Genomic DNA, 22,978 nt, shown 5'->3' on the forward strand with positions numbered 1-22,978 from the left:
ATATTTAACAGTAACTCGGGAGTTTATTTAGTGTCACACACACACACACACACACACACACACACACACACACACACACACACACACACACACACACACACAACACAACACAGATCATTGTTTTAAAATGGTAGTTACATCACACCTACTGTCAAAAAATTGACAGTAGGTGTGATGTAATTGTATAGATAAATATATATATATATATATATGAACCTATTTATTATCAGTCATCATTTTGCTGGAATTAGGGATGAGGGTTAAACGCTTAGCTTATTTTTAAAATCACGGGGCAGGCAACTGTGAAACTAGATGGGTAAACTAAAGCTTGATTAGTCTTAAGTGTTACCTGAGACATTTTAGGCCTCCAGGGGTCAGGTTCCACCCTCACACTATCAAATTTCGATTCACTGCAAGAAATATCAGTGAATATAATTCAGCAGTTCATTTTGATGGCCCAGTCTTAGAATAATTTATGAAGCAAGTGACATAATGGCCAATGCAGCACCATGAGATGTTGTTTTCTCTCATTCAAATCAGCGTGTTCCATATATTCTGTCAAATTAAAGGGTTTAGTTTTTTCTTCATGCATCCTTTGTTTCTAAAAATTAAGAGCAACTGAATCGGGAGAAAAGTGTGATTTCTGCAGTCCTGACAGCAACTCCAGACATTTCAACGAAAGAAATCACTCTTTCCAACTCAGCCTGAGAACAAATGTCTGATAAATGGGGATGTTGGGTTGTTTTTTGTTTTTTTTTACAGTGGAGAGCAGGAAGGCTTGGCTTGTGCTGAAGAAGTGAAAGTAAAAGTAAAAACCCATGAGAAGTGCTGACACACAGCCAGACAGAGCTTTTGTAGAAGGGTTTTATCTGCAGTTCAGAAAGCTCTCAGCTCTATCTTCATCTCTTCTGTCTTCACACTGAAGATGCTCCACAGTTTGAAGCCCTGTGAGCTGCAGACTGGAGGATTCTGCTTCGAAAACAGCCGCAGGTAAAGAAACACAGCGTCTGTAGGTAATGAGGCTAAAATGGTGCTCAGGAGGAAGTACTAAGGCTATAGCGTGTATGACTGTTTATACTGAGTTTCTAAAGTTTAGTGATCATTCTGTGTCTCCTGTAATAACCTCAATGGCACCACGGCTCTCTTGTGATGTTGCGCTAGGGACTTGAAGTCAGTCTTTGTGGCACCAAGAGCAACACAGTGAAGTTCATACAGGCCTGTAGCCTGGATTTTAGAAATACTGAGATGAGTGCACAAGAAAGTCCCAGACAGCAATACTTTGAATGACATTGTGTCTTTGTAATATGATTTTTGTTTCAAAGATTCTCCACACTGCCTGTGGAAGAAACCTGTGCTGGGGAAACAAGGGATCCATTACTTTTTATTTATTAATTTGGCCTACATTAGTCAAATTCAAATATATTGAGTACAAGAAATACTATCGTAGACTGCAAAATGTAAGCACCCCCAACGTTTCTACCACCCCCAAATCAGAAGAAGCACGTAGGACATGCCTCTGCCTTAAGTCACAAGTCTGCCCTATAGTGCTTTGCAATCTGTACAGCATGCAGGGTCTTCTATCCTTAGGATCGTCATTTAGATAAGAAAAAATGTGTCTTTCAGGATGGACAGACATACAGGCGTCATCAGAGTAGACAGACGCATTAAAACACACATTGCACACTGAAAATAAACCGTGGGTCTGCTACAGTTTAAACACTACTACTACTACTATTATTATGTGAACATTTAACAGAAATAATTATGCAATTTGTTATATAATGTAAGTTGTTGGATTTCGAAGGTACATCACTTAATCATTCAAATCTGACTTGACTTTCTTTTGTGCAAATATTGTTCTTTATTCCTGTGTGGACAGATCTAGGCATCCATTATTGGGCAGTATACACAGTAGTTATAGGTTGTTTGTTACATGATAATAGGAGGGTTGCGGTGAGTCACTGTCTCCGTCTTTCTGTCCGTCTCATGCTCGCTCATCATTTCCAGGAATGCAGTGTTGGAGTCCAGTTTGTCAGAGCTCGGCTACAAAGCCCCAAATGCCAGAAAGACAGGGACCACCATTGCTGGGATTGTTTACAAGGTGAGGATGTGCCCTCAGTGTTTTTCTTCAAAGGTGGCTGCCTATAGCTTCCTGGTCAGCAAACCTGGAAGCTGTTTTAGTGTTTAGGAAGTAAGCTCTTGACATCAGCGAGGTGTGATGAGTGTGTTTCCTGTCCTTGTCCGTCAGGATGGAGTCATCCTAGGAGCAGACACCCGGGCTACAGATGACATGGTGGTGGCTGACAAAAACTGCATGAAGATTCACTACATCGCTCCGAACATCTAGTGAGTAAAACCAGAGTTTGCTTCCACAGCAGGACAACCCTGGAAGACTCCGACTCAGAGTCCTCGCCCAGTGCAGCTTTTTCTTTTTAGTATTTCACTGTATGATTAGTTCAGGGTGGTTGTATTACTTATATTGTCTTATTTACCGGTATCTCACATTCCTTTTCATGTTTCAGCTAAAGTAAGAATATGGGTTAAAGATAAATAAAAATACAAATCATCTCCATTGTTTTGATGTCACCTTTAGGATTAGTTTTGAAATTGTATGCGGTCAGTCACCTCTGTATTTTAAGGAGTTGTTGAATCATCTGACCTCTGAGATGAGCCTTGGGTCTTTAGATGTGAAACTGCTGGCTGTCTAAAGATTAAGGCTGAAAATTAAAGGTGCTCGATATTGTGCATACTTAGTATTGTAATAACTGGTCACACACAGAGTGGTTTTCTAAATTTTGCTAGCAGCAGTAAAAACATTTGCTTTATGCCTCTAGGATCAAGCAAAAGTACTTCAGCCGTAAAATGTTTGACTTGTTAAACTATGCCCTGTATGTTCTGTAGCTGCTGTGGAGCCGGCGTGGCTGCAGACGCAGAGATCACCACACAGATCATGTCGTCCAACGTCGAACTGCACATGCTCAACACTGGGAGACCGCCCCTCGTCGCCATGGTAACTCGACAGCTGAAACAGATGCTGTTCAGGTGAGAATAACAGAAATATGAAGGATGCAAAATCTAAATCACTGAGGATTTGTAGTTTCATATATCCTAATAGTTTTCTTGGGTTTTATGATCATCAACATGAACACATGTCCAGGCAGACCTGTTCCTTATTCCTCCCACTGAAGAGACAAAGCATCAAGTTGTTGTGATGTGTGTCTGATTTTTCAGGTACCAAGGTCACATCGGTTCATCTCTGATCGTTGGAGGAGTGGATGTAAGTGGAGCTCACCTGTACAGTGTTTACCCACATGGCTCCTACGACAAACTTCCTTTCCTCACCATGGGTATGTGTTGGATGTGGTGACCACGCTGGGCCAATTTTAGTCAAATTTAATCTGTTATTTCAATAACAAAAATACAGCTGAATGAATATAGTTTCTTTCAGACCAGACCAAACATCGGACAAAACATTTTTTCTGATGTTGCGATTCTGGTTTCAGGGTCCGGAGCTGCAGCTGCTGTCTCAGTATTTGAGGACAGATTCAAACCAAACATGGAGGTGAGAATAACTGTCGCCTTTTCTCTCATGGCAGGTGTAATCATCAAATAAAAAGGTGATGTATGTTATAATAAAGATAGAGTTTATACTGAAGGCATGTTGTTCACTGCAAGTTTCATGTGGGAAACAGTAAATGTAAATGTAAATGCTCCGTACTTGTATAGCGCCTTTCTAGTCTTTCCAGTCTGTTGTGTGAATATATACCAACAAGGAAAAAGGTGAATCATCTGCGTACAAAAGTAGAATAAATAACTACTTAATACAAGAATACAGAAAAATATTTTTAACATGAAGTTTTATATGTATTAGCTTTTTAATGAAACCCACTTTTGGTGTTTTGCCATCAAACATAACTGCGATAGGTGACAAGAGATGAACTGTCAAGAGACATGAATCCTAAATCAGTAAGCCCCAAAATTAGATCTATGTGCTTCTGCAGATAGATAGTCGGGTCGAGTTTTCCGTTTTCTAGGTTTTCCAGTAGTACAGAACCGTTTTACCACACTGCAACTTTGCTTTTGTTGGATTTAAAGAGTTTAAGACTGAATTGCGGTACAAACCACTGCATTCCCCAATATGTATCAACCTTTAAAATAACACTGTACAAAAGCACTATATTGTTCATTTCTATCCTGTCCTCCAATGTGGCCACCAGAGGATGGATTGCATCTCTAGTTGTTATTCAGTGTTCAGTAACCTACTCTATCCTGTCCTCTTCTTTCTCCATATCTTCTATTAATATGGCTTATTAACATGTTTTTCTCGGTCTCCTGTCACTCTTCCAGCTGGAGGAGGCGAAGCAGCTCGTACGAGACGCCATCGCTGCAGGGATTTTCTGTGACCTGGGTTCAGGAAGCAACGTGGACTTATGTATTATCACCAAGGCTGGAGTGGAGTACCTGCGAGGCTACGACAAGCCCACGACAAAGGGCAAAAGGTGAGACATTACATACATACCTTTTAAAAGAGGAGACCAGTCAAGTGTCTCCTATTTCTTCTCCCTTTAATATTCTGTTATATTAATGTATTAAAAAAGTTCTTAGAGGAAGAAATGAAGCTGTCTTCCTGCTGGCCACATGGTCAGTGGTAATAAAGCTTCTTAATGTTGACATTCTCATCAAGAGATGAGAGGAGAAGATTAATTTAATTACTAAATTTAAATATGTTACTGTAATCATCAGTCCAGATCTTTTAAGTAAAAATATTTAAAACCATCAAATAAAACTTTGCAAAGCTTTTGACAAGTTAGATATTAGATATGATCCTTTCCTACCTGTCCTATTGTATTACATGTTGGGGGCAGACTGGAGAAACATTCATTTAACCACAGAAACAGACCTTAAAAATTTAATATTATCATTGTGGGACACTGGAGAACAAATATTCTTTGAATTTGTCTAACAGACATGAGTTGCTGACATGATGCGTGTGTGTTTCATACTACTGTAGGTTTATATTTGTTAGTTTAGTGACCTCCTCTCACTGTATGCATGCAGATGAAATTAGCTTGAAGCTAACTCTGTTACAATATATCATATGCTAACATTTAAGTTTAATGTTGTACAGCGTCCCTTTCAAATTAATTTAATAAATAAACTAAGAGGTTAAGGTTAGTTAAACATCTTCCAGTTTATTTTCAAATTCAGAATAAGAAAACTGGTCACATATGGCAAAGACATAGAGCAAAAGAAGACACCGAACTGTGCAGAAAACATTAGTATGGAAGTAAATGGTCAAATTTAAAGTTAATAGAAACAAGGTTCAAAATTCAACTGATGTGTCCACTAAAACCTGATTTAATCATTTCAAACCGGAATTGAATATTACAGAATTTTAAGGTAATCAAATTAGAAAATATCTCCAAAACATAATAAAAAACAAAATAATTTAAATCATGTCCTAAAATAACTGCAAAATGTAAGGAGTGTTTGTGCATTAGAAAAACATTAGCTGGATTACACCACAGGCTTTGTTGTAGGTGGGTCTCTGAAACAGGAAAGCTGTGTGGACGGAAACTTTATTGAAACGTAAATCTGAGACACAACCACACCCAGAAAATGTCCAGCAGGTGTATTCTGCATTCTTTCTAACAAGAGATTTCTAAAAGTGCTATTTTTGAGTGGATTTGTTTTTAGACTCGTACCGTTTCTTTTGTTTGTTTCTGTAATATTGTAGAGATTATGTAAAGACTATGAGTAACTTAGTAGGCTGGAAATCACGTGTGGAAATAGTGTACAGGATAATAATCAGTGATCTAATTTGACATGTAAGCCTCGGCTACTTGTATTGTTGTATGTATTAGTTTTAATCAAATTGTCACAGCTCATATATTTAACATATTCAGTTAACAGTGTAAATATACTTTAAAACTTTTTATTCTAAAATGTCACGTGTAGAACTTAAAATCCTAGCTATGGCACTTAGAGTACTTTCAGAGTAGCAATAATATATAATGAATACACTAGTCACCACAGAGATTAATGTCTCCTGTCATTTCTGTGTCTGCCTTTTTTTTTCAGAGAGGGACAGTACAGATATAAGCCCGGCACCACAGCTGTCCTGACCAAAACCGTGACCCCTCTCTCTCTGGATGTGGTCGATGAATCTGTTCAGATCATGGAACACTGAATAAAATACAATACATGCTCCTGGTGGAATCAAAGCTATTCAATAATACATCAGTTTAGTAAATTAAAAGAAAAACAACTGGGGTCACATGACAGGTTGTTTTTCTAGAGTCATTGACTGGACAGGAAATAGTTTTGCAATAAAAGCTTTTGTTTGTTAAATGATCGGTGCCTGCAAGTTATTTGGTGAAGCACCTGAAGATCTGGAACGCTGTAGATTTTCTGTAGCTTGTATTTTTCTTTCTTATTCTTACTAAAAATTTCCTATAAACAAAACTTCCCTACACATCAGCACAGCTCTTTAGTCAAACATGTGCAACCTTTTGAATGTTCACTTACTAAATATCAGTTGTGGTAAGTTATTCACTGCAACCTAGTCTGGGCTTGGTCCTCTCCTGTTCATCCTCTGCATCCTGCATCCACTCGGAAATATCATACATAGACACAGTCTCATCCAGATCTAGATTTCCATCACTGAATCCATCACCACAGTTACCTCTTCCATTCTGACTGATTGCCTCACCGATCTACAAACCTGGATGCAAACCAACTTCCCCCGACATGAATATCATCAGCCCCAAAATCCCTCATTAAAAACACCCACAACTTCAGTCTCTCCATCAACAACTCTACCCTTTTTTTTTTTACCCCTTTTCACTTTTGAACCTCAACCAAATCACCAGGGGCCACTTCAGCGCCGACAAAACGTTTGATGTGGTTTTTAAAGTTTTAAATGTATTCCACGTGTATCACCTTCCATCTGTTTCCGTTCAGCTTCAGGGTGCATTTCAGCCCCGGACGAGGGGTGCGCTGTTTACCCGAACACCTTCACAGAGTTCTGTGATGTGTGTTCTGTCGCTCACGTCCCCGCCCATTTAGCGAGTTCGGACACTTCTCACCAAGCGCTCCCAAAGAGTTTGTCCCGCCCACTCGTTTCAAGCTGATTGGTTGAGCCGGTGAAGAGGCGTCGTTTGAATTTCAGTTGGAGGCTGTTTTGTGTGTTTACTGTTCAGCGGAACTGAGCCAGTCCGGTTTCCAGTATTTTATAAAACATATTGAATACGAGAATATCGTTCAACTCCAAAGGTAAGTTACGTTTATAATTACTTTACGTGGTTAGGACACGTTTAAAACAAGGGAGTTTATAGGACGTTGCACCAGGGCTCTAACTGGAACGTTACGCTAACCCTTTTCTCGAGTAATGTAACGTTAAGTTAACGTTAGCCTACACGTGCTCGAAGTTAATAGAAGTTAAAGCATACACAGACCTTTAGAAGCACATTGGCCAGTAACGAAGTAACACAGAATTTATATACAAGCAATTTCTTACACACATAACGTTAAGTCATTGTGTGTGTGTGTGTGTGTGTGTGTGGTCCTCCTTGCTTGTGTGCAGTTAACGTCGTTATGATGTGAAAACCAGCGGAGGATTATGGAATTGAAGCATCTGCACACTCGGCATGGGACTTAAAATATTAACGTGATACAGATTTTTTTCCTCTTGATTACGGTTCTTAATCGGTTTACCTGGGGAAGTGATGGCGGCGGGGCTGGTCATAGGATTATCTACTCTCGAGAGCTATTACTGCTCGAACTCCTTCCACTTGCAGCTGCTGCTAGTGGCAATAACATTAGCCCATATCTGGATCGCAGTAAAGATAATGCTGCAACAGGGGATATACCCAAAGCTTCCAAAAGTCACCGGAGGAAGAGAGGACGGAGAGGCGGTGTCCAGCGCCGACTAAGGAGATGTGGGTCGGCTGATAGACGCCAGCTCCCTCCGCATCCCACCATTCTTCTCTCCAATGTACAGTCCATTCGCAATAAAGTTGATCAACTGGAGGCTTATGCTAGGTGTAAGCGTGACTTTAGAGACACATGCCTGCTGGCTTTCACTGAGACATGGCAGGGAGATGGGGACAGAAATGAGGATCTACACATTAGCGGCTTGGACAGGGCACCTGTCATAACAAACAAATCCACCGGGGGAGGAGTCTGCTTCTACATCAGTGAGAGGTACTGCAGCGTCACTGGAAACCTCCGCGTGCTAACGCTTCCTCAGCTGATCGCGATGGTGACCAACAGACTCGATGCTTTCTCACCTGATGCTCCAAAATTCGTTATGGGAGATTTTTAACCACTGCCAGATACTTAAGACGCTGAAAACATATGAGCAGTATGTCACCTGTGCTACTAGGAACAACTCCACTTGTGACTTGTGCCTTGGCTCAGGGCCTGGTGCTTTGAAATCCGGGCCCAGGCCTGCTTTTGGTGCATCCTACCACAGTAGTGTCCTCCTGATACTTACTTATAAATCCATCTGTAAGCGACAGGAGAAGATTGTTAAGACGCTGAAATGCTGGACTGAGAATGGCATTGCCAGCTTACAAGCATGTTTTGAATGCATGGATTGGGACGTGTTTTATAGTTCCCACCCTGATTTAAATGAACGTACACAAACTGTGTCCTCTTATATATATTTCTGTGTAGACTGTAATATTCCCCGTAAAAACATCACGGTATTCCCCAACAACAAACCCTGGGCCACTAAAGAATTAAAAAGTGTTCTGAATAAAAAGAAACACATTTTTGATACAAGGAGTAGCAAGGAAAAGAAAGACATCAATAAAGGAGTAAGGAACATGAAAGGAAAGCTAATATCATGTATAAAGATAAGGTGGAACATAAGTATAGTAGTGGGGATCTTCATGCAGCTTAGAGGGGAATCAAAGCAATGTCTGCAGTTACTCAGGGAAGCAGACATAGCAGGAAACCTATAATAATTGGTGGAATAAATGATGCTTACCTCCCGAATACTTTTAACAATTTTTATTCCTGTTTTGAAAAACATGACTTTTGCTGAAAATATATCTTGTTTGAGAGAGTCTCTTATTTTCTCAATCATATCACCATCAGTCAGGAGTGTGTTAAGGACCATCTGAATAAGGTCAACACCAGAAAGGCCCCTGGACCTGATCTCGTCTGTGCGCGGACACTGTGCTATTGTGCCAACCAGCTGAACAGTGTCCTCCAGCACATCTTCCAGATGTCACTGGATAGTAGTGTGATTCTATCTGGAAATCTTCCAAAGTGATTCCAGTTCCTAAGATCAGCAAACCAGGGCAACTAAATGTTTGTAGGCCTGTTGCTTTAACATCACTAATTATGAAGGTTTTTGAGAAAATTGTTAAAAAGCTGGTGCTATCATCTGTAGAGGGAAGGCTTGATCCCCTGCAATTTGCCTATCGGGAGGGGAGGGGAGTAAAGGATGCAAAGCTTTTTATCTTGAATAGCCTATATAACTATTTAGATAAACCAAAATCCCATGCCAGGCTTCTGTTTGCAGACTTTTCTTCAGCATTTAATGCAACCACATATTTTAATAGAGAAGCTGCTGCTTGATTTTAACTTGCCTCACCAACTTGTTTTATGGATATTAGATTTTTTTTAACTGTTAGAGAGCAGAGGGTCTTTGTAAATGGTCGTTTTTCACTCCTCCAAGGTCCAGTATCTGACTGCCGGAGTGCTCTGACCAACTTTATCTCATGGTGTGATAGCAATTTCCTTGACTTAAATGTATCTAAAACCAATGAATTAATTAATGACTTTGGACGAAATAGAGATGCTGCTTCAGAGAACATCATACATAATGAAAAGGTGGAAATTGTCTCATCATATAAATACTTGGGTACTGTTTTTGATGACCATCTTAAGTTTGATATAAACAGCACCGCCATTGTGAAGCGGGGGCAACAGAGAATTTATCTTCTCCGTAAAACTAAACTCCTTCTCTGTCACGCCGGTTATCCTATGTAGATTCTTTTAGTCTTTTATAGAGAGTCTTTTAAGTATTCTTTTGTTTTTATATATATATCTGTTGGTTTCACAATCTGACCTTTAAAGACAGGAACTGCCTGAACAACATTGTAAAAATCTGTTCTAAAATCATCGGTGTGAAACAGAGAGACCTTTAATGTCTTCTGCAACCAACAAATAGTCCGGAAGACAGCAAGTATCCTAGTCTTCTGGGCGTCGTTATGCACTACCTGTGTGTAAGACGAACCGCCACTCCAAAGCTTTTATCCCTTTAGCGATCAAACTTTTAAACTCCCTGTAGGGTTACTGGGGTTTCTAAATACACAAGTACTGGCTGCTTGTATGTTGTGAATAATGTGTGTGATTTGTGTTATGTACTGTTGCAAACATGCTGCCCTTAACTAATTGCCCCTAGTGGGATTAATATGTAAAGAAGATTACTAAACAATATTTCTAATAATAACTTTAGTAAAACATATGTAAAATAAAACAAGGGGAAGGAGTTGTTCTTTGGAGGAGGTGGCTAGAAGGAGCACATACTGGCATCTGTTCACTGGGCAATATGGCCAAAATGTTATCACGATAAAAACATTTCTTACCATTCGATATCGATAATTATCACGATAAATGTCAAATCATAATTTCTTTCAAGTTTTTAATGGCTGATGATTGAAAGTTGATGAAACCAGATGGTTAATTGGGGTTTTAAACTTTTCTTTTTGGTCAGAACAAACACTTGATGCCAAACAGTGGATCACTTCACAAATCTCAGGTAGAATTTTCAAAACGATTGTGATAAAATCTTTTGAACAAATATTAGTAAATCATTTTTCAGTCACTTTTCCATTTTTTGAGATTCAAATTAATTAAATCAAAACATTATTGACGATATACTGAACAATATTGTTATTGAGGAAAATTAAATTGCGAAAATTATCATTATTGATTTATTGTCCAGCCCTTCTGCACATCCACAACCTGGAAGAGCAACTGGTATAAATGAGTGTATTAGTATAATTTTATAACACAAAATAAAAAGCATAATGCTAATATAGAGTATACTGTTAGTATAATATCAATACATTGTTATGTAGGACATAAGTAATGTTACAACATTCATTGTAATAATACTATACTACACTGAACAAAATTATAAACACAACACTTTTGTTTTTGCCCCCATTCATCATGAGCTGAACAAAAGGCCTATTTCTCTCATATTATTCACAAATCTGTGTTAGTGAGCACTTCTCCTTTGCCGAGATAATCCATCCACCTCACAGGTGTGGCATATCAAGATGCTGATCAGACAGGGGATTACACAGGTGTGCCTTAGGCTGGCCACAATAAAAGACCACTCCAAAATGTGAAATAACAAATCAGAATTGTTCATTTTCTTTCCATCTTCTAATTTCTTTTCAGCAGTACATACAAGCTTCTAGTTATACATCTTATTGAAGTGTAGACTAGTATTGTTGGTGTTTTCCATTGTATGCAGTGGCAATAAGCTACAGCTGAGTCATCCATCGGGTGAGGGATTATTAGATGATAAATAATAGATGAGTTTGCTTTTTAATTGTTAAAGCATGGAATGTCTTCAATCTTTCACAGTCAGACGTTTGCTGAAGTGTCTTTCCTCTTGTGGTCCTGATCTGTGTGTTGGAGGCGATGCGTCATGATTCATCAGCCAGCCGCCGGAAGGGGAAAACCCCTCAACGTCGCCCCCCGCAGCCGGCCCCAGAGACCCGGTCCCCAAGACGGAGCAGAGTTTCAAGTGAGATGGACAGTAGTGGTGCAGACATTTGAGCTAATGATTTTGTTCCAGTCACAAAAATAAGTAATAAATAAAAATAAAAACCAAAAATCGGTCTTGTGAAGTTGAATATTTGATCGGTTTGGTAAGTAGTGTAATCACAACAACAAACACTGAATCTGTTTTCCAGGGCAGCTTCCTGCGTCTCCCAAGAAGAGGAGGTTTCGACCAGGAACCAAGGCCTTAATGGAGATCCGCAAGTTCCAGAAGAGCACTGATCTTTTGCTCAGGAAGGGACCCTTCTCTCGCCTGGTGAGTCAACCAGCAGCAAACCATGAATAGATGGACCGAGAGGGGCAGTGGTAGAAGTAGTACTAGTAGAAGGACTGAGACCACGCTACAAAAATACATTGTTTAACGGTAAAGGTCTGCATTGGAAATGTTATTTAAGTAAAACTTTGCAAGTATTATTTGGAAAACTATTAAAAGTTAAAGTACTCTGAAGAAAAATGAAACCAATTGAAAAGACATCTCACCACAAATCAACACGTTAACTTCAGCACCTCTGATAAAGAGCAGCTCCCAGTCCCAAACAGAGCAAGGTTGCACTTCAGAGAGCCCTTCAACTGTCTCACTTATACCAATGACATGTTGGCAGGTGGGGAAACAACAGACTTTTCTTGGTCTTGAGAAGCCAACACACTGTAACCAACACCGTACATTTACTGCCAGAATATTTTCCTCCGCTCGCGTTCACCATCACTTTCTGCCGCTCGGACAATTAAACACCCGCTACGCACCTCCTGATTCCTTACACGAGTTACGCTGTTTAATCAACATCTGTCACGTAGATGTTTTGTATAGGTGGAATTGTGTTTTTTGTTACCGATTTAAGTGAGAGACCCAAGTTCAATTTGCCACTGCCACAATAAACCAATGTTTCCCTGAGCAAGATGCTTAAGCCCTAGTTGCTCCAGAGGCGTGCGACTTCTGACATATGTAGCAATTGTAAGTCGCTTTGGATAAAAGCTTCAGCTAAATGATTAAATGTAATGTAAGGCTTCAGCAGCAATTCAATGTCAATGTTATAAAAAGGGCTATCAGTCTGATAGTCTGCACTGTGAACATTTCCCTGGCTGGACACAGCAACTTACATGGACTCCAAATCAGCACTAACTATAATTCTAGCAGGCTCTCTTATTACCTGCAACCTGCAGAGCGCTAAATCCCTAATGTCGAACTTAATGTAAAAACCTCTCTAAAATACTAGTTACAATAGCGACGCCTATTCCAGTAGGAATAAAGGCTGTCTACTTTCAGCAGGTTGGGGTGACACCACAAAGAAGGCCAGTTATGGCCAAAACCAAATCCCTGCTCCCTGCTGTAACGATCCACCTGTGGTTCAGGGAAGTCGGGCTACTGTAAATCTCATCACTACCCAGTAGGGCTGCACGATTTGGAGAAAAAGTGATATTGCAATTATTGTGGACAAGATTGCGATTATAATGGAATAAATGGTACTCTGAGTCAACTTGCTTGATTTATCAAGGAAAATGCACAAAATAGTGACATTTTAAAATGTGTATTTCTCAACTTGAACAAAGTTAAACAATAAACTATTTATAACAGTAACTAGTAAAACAGATGTAAAACAGAACAAGGGGAGCGTGTTGTTCTTCGGAGGAGGCGGCACACTGGCACCAGCTCAATGTACATCTGTCTAATGCAGAGTCTCTATCCACAACCTGGAGGAGGAAATGTACATGATTGTATTAAATAAAGAGTAGAATGTTTAGTTAATAGTACACTGTTAGTATAACAATAATATTTTAAGTAGTACATTCATTAGAATTTCATATAATAATTTACTTTTTTTTTTCAGTAGTTGAATATTATATCCAGTTACAGCTGTTTCATTTCTGTGGGTTGTTTTTATTCATTAAAAGGCTCTACATTGGTCTCTAGTTTGTTAATGCTAAGTACTAACTTCTCAATAATCAAATTGTTCAACATTAAATGATTTGCTGTAGCACATGAAACTTTTTTTTACCGTCCCGCCCCATCCAGGCTGTGATTGGTCGGTTGACAAAAAGTGACCCACAAGCACGTCGGCTCTATGAGAAGTTGAACATGTTGAACAACAAAAAGGCACAGATACAGCTAACGTTAAGTGGACCGCAAGCCAAACCCAAACCTTCCTTATCTTCTCCCTGTTTTCTTCTGTCTGACCGCTTCAGCTGCTGACGATGTCTCTCTGTCACAGAGCGTCCGGAGCACCGGCGGCGAGACCGACTATGTTTTGAACTATTAGCGGCGCGGCAGGGAGAGGGGGGGGGGTTATAGCAGGTTGTTGTCTTAGTTACTGGCACACTGCTCATAAAACATTTTTCTCAACTCTTTTTAGGGCCCCATGTGAGAGCCCGGTGTGGGCGGAGATAATGAGCATACTGCAGCGCACACACAGAAGAGAGTGTCACACACACTTTCTCAAGAGTAGGAATTTAACAGGGCTTATGTGCAGTTTTGCAAATGAAATCCGTTCCATAATCTTCAGTGGTACTGGGAAAGCAAAGTCTGAAAAGTAACATTTTCTGCTGCTACGTGTTTTCAGTGCAAACGCAGCCTTGGTTGATTTAAAAAATCTTGGTTCCTCCTCATGGTTCAGGTTCGTGAGGTATGCCAGAGTTTTTCCAGAGAGGCTCTCCGGTGGCAGGTCTACGCGCTTCTGGCCCTGCAGGAGGTAAGTGGCTGCCTCCACCAACAAGCTAACATGCCGTCACTCATGCAGTGTTTACTTCTGGTCAGCATACTCATAACACCTCAGACATATTTCAGATTGATGATTGCACTCAAGGACAAAAGTATGAATGATTGTGTGGAGCATTTTGTATAATTTGGCAGTTGCCTGTTGACACACTTAGCACACAGAGCAACATCAGCATTCATTTGGAGTGGTGTTTGTGTCACCTGATGGAAGCAATATTCACTCTTTTAGCTCTGTTTTTGGTCTCCACCACCTGAGAGAAATCTGTCTCTATAGCAGCTAAATGCTTATTATTTGACCATTGTCAATATTAAACACTGGTGTCAAAGGGTGAGTTGAGATGATCATTCATGCTTTTATTTCCTCTCATTTAGATTACTGTAACTGTCTTTTTACTTGTTTGAGCAAGAAGGAGCCTTTACCGTCTCCAGGCTGTTCAGACCTCCGCTGCAAGGCTTTTAACTCCCAGTAACAAGAGCGCACACATCACACCTGTTTTAGCATCACTTCACTGGTTACCAGTCCAGTATAGAATTCAGTTTAAAATCCTGGTCCTTACTTTTAGAGCCGTGCACGGTCAGGTTCCTCCCTACATCTGAGTTGATACAGCTTCATACTCCCACCTGTAGTCTGAGGTCATCGGGTCTGTTAGTGGTTCCCCGCACTCATTTTAAAACCAGAGGGGATCGATCATTCCAAGCAGTGGCACCTAGGCTGTAGAATACATCGCCTCCCTTTCTACAATGTGTGAATTCTGTCGATTCTTTTAAAAAGCAACTGAAGACTCTGTGATTCAAGCAGGCTCTTAGTTAGACGTGGGGTTTTATGGTTGGTTGTTCTGTTTTCCATTTGTATTTAAATTTCCTTATGCATTGTATTTTACTTTGTTGTATTGTATCGCATTTTATTGTGAAGCACTTTGTGATGTAGAAGAGAAAGACAGAGAGGTGTTGTGCGGAGACGTTCAAATCAACCCCCCCGACGTAAATTCTTAGTCACCTAGTTTTTAGTGGAGCCTGACACTGATTTTTATAAGGGGAAAATTGATAAATTACCAACATGGTGGCTGATATAGTGAGTTTTGAGCTGGAATGAAAATAGACCTTTTCAATACGATTTTGTACTGACATGAGTATCCAAAGGTACTCCGAAGACTGGGGACGTTGTTTATTTACTTTGTAGCACTGTCTCTCACCAACTAGGTTACAACATAGTGTGAAGTCAACACTGAACAAACTCAATCCACAACCACGCTGTCGTCTCTTAAGCTGCAGAATGAATAGGAAGAGATGCTCTGATGCTTACCTTTCAATCTTCTATGTTACTGACCAGCTATAGCTGGCTAACATAGCAAACATATGGCTGTTGTCATTGACAGGGTTAACGTTATATTAGTTATATTGAAAGGGAACATTTACATCTTTTAATGTTGATGAACTCTATTTAATAGCATTTAAAATTCAAAAAAACTCAATCACAATAGCATTTAATATACAGATTATGCATTTATAAGGACATTGAGAGAAAAGATGAACAAAAACACTTTCAATGTCACCACATGAAGCAGAGGAATGATTTTTAGCTCCTTGCGGCCACTTGCCTCTCCTGTAACATTACACTGGATTTGGTCTTTGGAAAAATGTTTCTTTGAGCTTACTTCACCTGCTTTCCTCCTTGTCCTCCCAGGCTGCAGAGGCGTTTCTCGTCATGCTATTCTCAGACGCAAATCTGTGTGCCATCCACGCCAAGCGGGTCACCGTGTTCCCCCGTGATATTCAGCTGGCCAGGAGGATCCGCGGCGTTGATAACCTGTGACAGCAACACAGAACAGGGTGGGCGAGCGAATACAAGCAACAGGAATGACTGACATTATTCCACTGCAGTTTGTTCTGGCACTCTGAAACTGCCTTTAATCAGTTCAAATGGCTTTATACCTAGTTTTAATGTTTTCTGAAGATGAAGCTGTATTTTAATACATTTTTAAATAATTTTATATGTTGTGGTAATGTGATCACTGCTCTGTGCTCTTTGATATATATCTGATGTGTACATATTGTTCCCCATTCAAGTAACCTTATTTTGTTAATAAACAGTAATTTCTTTTCTATTACGTACCTGATGTCTTATTTTGGTTTGGAAACAAGTCAAGATTTAATCTGTTCATGATGTTGCCAGTAATGTTTTAGCTAAACAAGTCACCTAGAAGAATCCAGTTTGATGCAAATGGAGAAAGGGATTTAGGAGAATATTACTTTTTTTTATGCTGGAGTTTTGATCCCAGATGTCCTATTTTAAACACTCTTTGTTTTTGTAATTGGTCCCCGGGGGTGCAGATCAGTGGCCAATCGGATATGTTCTTACCTGCACCCTGAGCAACATTAGACACTGTCAGTTTTCTATTTATTTATTCATAAGGACAATGCAAATAAATCGAAATTTCTGTAAATGTGCCAGTGTTAGCCCACTGGCAAATTTTCAACTGCAGTCCTTTGGCATATTTTGAAAGAGGTGATGGTTTAAATTTACAGACAGAGGAAAACAAGATGCCATAAAGTCAGCAACAAAATAAGCATTCTCAAAACTGTGCACAATTAGTACAATTTAGCAACAATATCCACTATTTGGTACACATAGCCACGTAAGCAGCACAAAGCAACAAAACAAAACAACCAAACAATACTGATAACCAATTTAGGTGTTAATGTTAGTTGTATGCAGGTGAGAGATCTGACCAATGACCATTTACCAGTTTATTCAGTAGGCCACTTGAAAAGCTTCCTATAAAACACCTTCATGTGTTTGCGCTAAGTGTAGGGAAGTATATACATTTAAATACAGACTACTTTCTCAAAAAAATTATATATTTTAATATTGTAAAAAATAACAATGTAGTTGAGTTAATTTGATGTAATCTAACCTTTTTTAAACTGTTAAACAATAAATGTTTGAAAATTGTACAAACAACATACATTGAAAAGCCATGAAATTAGCGGATTGTCTACCTGTCAGAGCATAAGCATAAAATATCAACAAATGTGACAACATTATATTCATATACACTGTGTGGCCTCTTAAAGTGGGACAGAGAAGTTGAGTGAACTGGTTACAGTGGGACTGATAGGCTATGTTAGAAGCAGGGAAAATGAGCAAGCATGAGGATTTGAGTGACTTTGACAAGGACCAAATTATGATGGCTAGAAGACTGGGTCACAGCATCTCCAAAACTGCAGCTCTTGTAGGGTGTTCCCGGTCTGCAGCGGTCAGTACCTATCAAAAGTGAAAACCGGGGAACCGGCGGACGTAGGGAGCAAAGGCTGGCCCGTGTGGTAAGATCCAACAGATGAGACACTGTAGGTCAAACTGTTGTTCTGATAGAAAGGAGTCAGTGCATCACAGTTTGTTGTGTATTGGGCTGCGTAGACCCAGACCGGTCAGGGTGCCCATGCTGACCCTGGTCCACCTTTTTCTTTTGCATCACATGGATGGCTGGGTGCACTTACCTGGAGAACACATGGAATCAGGATGCACTATGGGAAGAAGGCAAGTTGGCAGAGACAGTGTGATGCTTTGGGCAATGTTCTACTGGGAAACCTTGGGTTCTACCATCCATGTGGGTTTTACTTTAACATGTACAACCTATCTAAGCATTGTTGCAGACCACGGACACCGTTTCATGGAAACAGTATTCCCTGATGGCAGTGGCCCCTTTTCAGGATAATGCGACCTGCCACAAAGAAAACTGTTCAGGAATGGTTTGAGGAACACAACAACAAGTTCAAGGTGTTGACTTGGCCTCCAAAGATCTCAATCCAGTCAAGCATCTGTGGGATGTGCTGAACAAACGTCCGATCCATGGAGGCCCCACCTCGCAACTTCAAGGATCTACCAACCTACTGCTGCCAACATCTTGGTGCCAGACACCACAACACACTTTCAGAGGTCTAGTGGAGTCCATACCTTGACCGGTCAGGGCTGTTTTGGTGGCAAAAGGGTGACTTACACAATATTAGGCAGGTGGTCATAATGTTATGGCTGACCAGTGTATAATATTGATCATGTGGTTAAGTTTGGATTAAGTGAAAAACATAGACAGAAACAGTTTATTAGTCCTTAGACCTCCCTCAAAGGGGGACTCAAAATTTGTGTTGGTTTCCATGTTTTCTCCGTTGTCCAATGAGATTAGGTGCGTTACCAAACACTGACATATTTTATCCCGTGACCCTTAAATAGACCATATTTTAAATATTTACTTATCTTTGCCGATCAGCACTCACACATTACAAACTGAGAGTCCAAGGGTAATTGTTTTGTAATTGTATTTATTTGATTTATTTTTCTATTTTAACCTCACATTGCCCTTCCTGCTGTTCTGAGTACACTGATGATGGCTATATATATATATATATATATATATATATATATATATATATATATATATATATATATATATATATATACATATATTTTAAATCTGTGTGTGCTGGTTTTGTGTTCGTTTGGATATGATATTTCCAAAACAGGATTTTACACAGTGATTAATTATGTGTTTGGTGTATAATATTGAAGCAAAACCATCTGTATTTGGATAAATTATTTGGTTTAGGCAACAAAAATGACATGAGACATTTGTTCAAAATACTTTTAGCCAGCTGTTGTAAATAACTGCCATTTATTTCTAAGCATTTTCTGCGAACGTCTTTTACTGTGGGACAGACGCCTCACACAAACTTGCTAGATATCGCTCCCTCATTAACTGACAGACATGAAGATCAACCAATAGTGTTTCGTCTTATTTACTCGCGCCCTCATCCCAAGCTTTTGATTGGATGGTCTATTTCCGGTTGTGAACTAATGCCGCGTTCAGGTCATATCGTAATTATGATATTCAACCGTGAAATTGATCTTTCCGAAAGCTCCGATTCATCCGACTTGGCACTTAGTGGTACGGAAGTGCCTCAAAACTAAAAATGCATCACATCAGCCAAAACTCCCTCCAATGTGATTAAACGTGCATGGTGTTATAATGTCAACGCGCCGTATTTGAATCCTCACACAACTCAACTTTTCTTTCATCACACGACCAACTCTGTAACCATCATGAAAACGGTTGATGCGGTGAACGCTCGGAATCCCTCCGTCCGTCAGACCTGAACGCAGCATGAAACAACAGTCCGGTCTCGGTGGCGGAGTGAGAGCTGTTACTAGTTGATACCTGTGGTTGATACTAGCTAAATTACTTGTCTGTAGCCAGTATAAAGCTTTGGTCCACTGACTTGAAAATGCGGGTGTAGCTTGCTGCTCTTATGGCTTTTGCGTTTGCGCCTGAATGCTCTGAGATAGGGTCGGGATGTTTTCAACCAACATGGAAACAAAAAGAGTGGAGATCCCCTCCGGAGTACTGGACGACCTCTGCAGGTACGTTAACTGGACGCTTTACCGACCTTTACCGTCGTCGTTTGGTTGCCATTCCACTTTTAAGTGCTGTCATAAAGACTGTGACTTCACTGTGTTTACTAGTAAGCGAAAACTGTTCGTCGAAGATCAAAACTAGCACGATGCGCGTAGTTATGTTGTTGTTGTCGTCGTCAACGTTAGCTGATGTTGGACCTGGTCCTGATCCAGCCTCTAATGTGTTTCTCCAGCCGGTTCATCCTGCACATCCCCAGTGAGGAGAGGGACAACGCTATCCGGGTGTGCTTCCAGATCGAGCTGGCCCACTGGTTCTACCTTGACTTCTGCATGCAGAACACTCCAGGGGCCCCTCACTGTGGGATAAGAGACTTCGCCAAAGCAGATATCCTTACGTGTGAATGATGACGTTAAATGACCTAATAGCTTTTTTTAAATGTATCTTTTAAATTAGTTGCACGCTGATATTCATATGCTCTGTACTGTACTGCACACAATGCAAAGCATGCCATAAATGCCTATGTTAGTTTCCTTGACAGCTGCAAACTCTTCCATCACTGTCCTTTTCTGTTGCCTCATGGAGAGGATGTGCAGAAAGTTCTGGAACAGTGGAAGGAGTACAAGATGGGTGTACCTACTTATGGAGCAATCATTCTCGATGAGTCGCTAGAAAACGTGAGTTGTTTTTGCACTCATACACCACAGCAATATCTGACAAAGCTTTTATTAAATCATTTAAAGGATATTTCTGGCTTATGAATTTCATCATTTTAATAAGTGATATAAACATTGTACTCACCAAGTTAATTGCTGAGATCTATCAGGCACCTGATAGAACCTTTCGCCCCACCAGACGGACTCCAGCACACACAGACACACACATGCTAAGGCCCACCTTAATCAGGCTATTTGAATTTCCAGCCAAGCTGACATGTCAAATCACACACATATTGGTGAAAAATTGAATGACTAGTCCAGCTGAGCAGGCAGCAAGTATGCCTGTCCAGTTCAATAAACCAAGTACTGCCATCTCACTCACAAATCACAATACAATGATACAATGAATTAAATCATCCCAAGGCAGTGTGTGGCTCAATTCTATGGCAAAATAGTGTTCACTGAAAATCACCCAAGCAGAAAGTACACTAGTAATCCTGAAACATGACTGACTGAAGATACAACAATGTCATAACACAACACTGCTGAGTGCAGTTTTTCAAAATAACAGTCACTAAGTGAGCTGGGCAATTTCACACACTCCAAAAGCCAACATATACTCGACTGACAAACTAACTCTCACACAGGTTTTATAGCAGCATCACACCATAATGATGCAAGACGCATGCTATGCAAACAGCATATAAACTAAGGAAAAAAAATGAATTATCTGGTCACACAATCAGATGACTTCACAAAGTAGCTGATCAAGTCCTCAAAGTCCAGCTAGCAACAAGCAAAGCAAGATATGTTTCTGGTGGATGGTGACTATGTAATAATAATATAATAGCGTGTCTTTCTGCCGGCCTCGTTCCCCCTCCGTGATACCGGATAGTTAGCCGCCAGAGACTGAAAGGCTGAAATCCTTTTGAGAAGAATTTCCTCCAGGACGCTCTCTGTAATCGTTCCCCATAGTGCAGGCTCTTAAGAGGCCATGGAAACCCATTCCAGGAAGCTCTCTACACACTGTTCTTGAGCTAATCCGAGGGCCACAAGACGTTTAGAGGTCTGTAGCTTTTGACTCTGTAGAAAGTTGGCGACTTCAGCGCACCTCGCTCTGTGATTTTATGTGTCCTACCGCTTCGTGGCTGTTGTTTCTGTTGTTCCAAATTGCTTCCACTTTGTGATAATACCACTAACAGTTGACCGTGGAATATTCAGTAGTGAGGAAATTTCACAAATGGACTTCTTGCACATGTTGCAACTTATCATGGTACCACGCTTGAATTCACTGAGCTCCTGAGAGCGACCCGTTCTTTCACAAATGTTTGTAGAAGCAGTCTGCATGCATAGGTGCTTGATTTTATACACTTGTGGCCATGGACAGGGCTGGATTGGTAATCTGGCATACCAGGCAAATGCCCGGTTTGCCGACGCACCTTTGGGGCCTGTGAAACGTAAATTATTTATTTATTTAACTTTTTTTTTAAAACTAGGCCAATGACTGGCCCACAAAGCATGGACAGCAGCCCATTGGGTAATTTTCTTTACTGACATTGGGCTGGCCCAATCATATCTCTTACTAGTCTTAGAATAAGTTACAAGTCTTACAAGTCTTGATGAAGTCAGATGGCTGCTGTCAAATGCGCAAAATAACCGATATGTTTGCTACGGAGGCTGCAGTAGCTTCAGCATCAGCTGCAGTACTGTAGGGGAGGAGCTGGGAAGGAGGCTCATTTACACCGACAGTAAAGGTGATGTTGCTATAGACTAAATGAAAAATGTTACAGATATATACAGTAATGATAATTATTATAATAACATTAATAACCGTAGGACTAGTAACCATAGTCGTTGCAGCAGAGGGCGCCGAGCAGGAACACGGGGGCAGCAGGTGACCCGCAACCACAGATCCAGACTCACCAGCTCCAGAGCCAGAAAACCTGCAGGAAGTGATAGGAGGAGAGAGGAGAGGGACGAGAAAGCACAAGACTACCAGAAAGGGGAGAAGTTGTGTTAGTAACATGCAATAATGGGATGAGGTTGCATACAGAGGGAGAGAAAGTAGAGGAGAGAGGAGCTCAGTGCATCATGGGAAATCCCCCGGCAGTCTAGGCCTATAGCAGCATAACTAAGGGATGGTTCAGGACTCACCTGAGCCAGCCCTAACTATAAACTTTATCAAAGAGGAAAGTCTTAAGCCTACTCTTAAATGTGGAGATGGTGTCTGCCTCCTGAACCCAAACTGGAACCTGGTTCCACAGGAGAGGAGCTTGATAGCTGAACGCTCTGGCTCCTAGTCTACTTTTGGAGACTCTAGGAACCACAAGTAACCCTGCATTCTGGGAGCGCAGTGCTCTGGTGGGGTAGTAAGGTACTATGAGCTCTTT

The 22,978-nt window shown here is 40.5% G+C and overlaps 4 protein-coding genes across 7 annotated transcripts in view; all 4 read left to right on the forward strand.

Moving 5' to 3' along the window:
* The window catches only part of LOC123981564 (pro-neuregulin-3, membrane-bound isoform-like), a 580,451-nt gene that overhangs the window by 330,793 nt on the left and 226,680 nt on the right, over nucleotides 1-22,978 (forward strand). The gene's annotated exons all lie outside the window — the stretch shown is intronic.
* Nucleotides 811-6,351, forward strand: psmb10 (proteasome 20S subunit beta 10). Its single transcript, XM_046066488.1, has 8 exons — nucleotides 811-990; nucleotides 2,008-2,101; nucleotides 2,249-2,346; nucleotides 2,902-3,042; nucleotides 3,232-3,347; nucleotides 3,504-3,562; nucleotides 4,348-4,499; nucleotides 6,082-6,351. Exons 1-8 carry the CDS (start codon nucleotides 926-928, stop codon nucleotides 6,188-6,190), a joined length of 834 nt encoding a protein of 277 aa, XP_045922444.1. The 5' UTR covers nucleotides 811-925; the 3' UTR covers nucleotides 6,191-6,351.
* Nucleotides 7,120-16,632, forward strand: LOC123981568 (histone H3.3). The gene is made up of 5 exons (XM_046066491.1): nucleotides 7,120-7,275; nucleotides 11,617-11,779; nucleotides 11,949-12,070; nucleotides 14,424-14,498; nucleotides 16,209-16,632. The coding sequence occupies exons 2-5, from the start codon at nucleotides 11,674-11,676 to the stop codon at nucleotides 16,335-16,337; spliced, it is 432 nt and encodes a 143-aa protein (XP_045922447.1). The 5' UTR covers nucleotides 7,120-7,275; nucleotides 11,617-11,673; the 3' UTR covers nucleotides 16,338-16,632.
* The window catches only part of dcp2 (decapping mRNA 2), a 19,266-nt gene continuing 15,936 nt past the window's right edge, over nucleotides 19,649-22,978 (forward strand). Inside the window, exons 1-3 of one of the 2 annotated variants that reach the window (XM_046066474.1) lie at nucleotides 19,649-19,937; nucleotides 20,165-20,316; nucleotides 20,479-20,606. In XM_046066474.1, the coding sequence (XP_045922430.1) occupies nucleotides 19,870-19,937; nucleotides 20,165-20,316; nucleotides 20,479-20,606 (348 nt within the window). In that variant the 5' untranslated portion in view covers nucleotides 19,649-19,869. The remainder of the gene's footprint in view (nucleotides 19,938-20,164; nucleotides 20,317-20,478; nucleotides 20,607-22,978) is intronic. The other variant, XM_046066473.1, reaches the window with a different exon arrangement.

This window comes from Micropterus dolomieu, linkage group LG13 (genome assembly GCF_021292245.1).
Source record: "Micropterus dolomieu isolate WLL.071019.BEF.003 ecotype Adirondacks linkage group LG13, ASM2129224v1, whole genome shotgun sequence".
Lineage (NCBI taxonomy): Eukaryota > Metazoa > Chordata > Actinopteri > Centrarchiformes > Centrarchidae > Micropterus > Micropterus dolomieu.

What these genes read in the sequence shown, in the direction of transcription:
- LOC123981568 (XM_046066491.1), top strand. Translation starts at nt 11,674, where the DNA reads ATGCGTCATGATTCATCAGCCAGCCGCCGGAAGGGGAAAACCCCTCAA. An exon ending in AGGGACCCTTCTCTCGCCTG is followed by an intron (nt 12,071 to 14,423) that starts GTGAGTCAACCA and finishes CTCATGGTTCAG; the next exon opens with GTTCGTGAGGTATGCCAGAG. An exon ending in CGCTTCTGGCCCTGCAGGAG is followed by an intron (nt 14,499 to 16,208) that starts GTAAGTGGCTGC and finishes TTGTCCTCCCAG; the next exon opens with GCTGCAGAGGCGTTTCTCGT.
- psmb10 (XM_046066488.1), top strand. Translation starts at nt 926, where the DNA reads ATGCTCCACAGTTTGAAGCCCTGTGAGCTGCAGACTGGAGGATTCTGC. An exon ending in TTGCTGGGATTGTTTACAAG is followed by an intron (nt 2,102 to 2,248) that starts GTGAGGATGTGC and finishes CTTGTCCGTCAG; the next exon opens with GATGGAGTCATCCTAGGAGC. An exon ending in CTGAAACAGATGCTGTTCAG is followed by an intron (nt 3,043 to 3,231) that starts GTGAGAATAACA and finishes CTGATTTTTCAG; the next exon opens with GTACCAAGGTCACATCGGTT.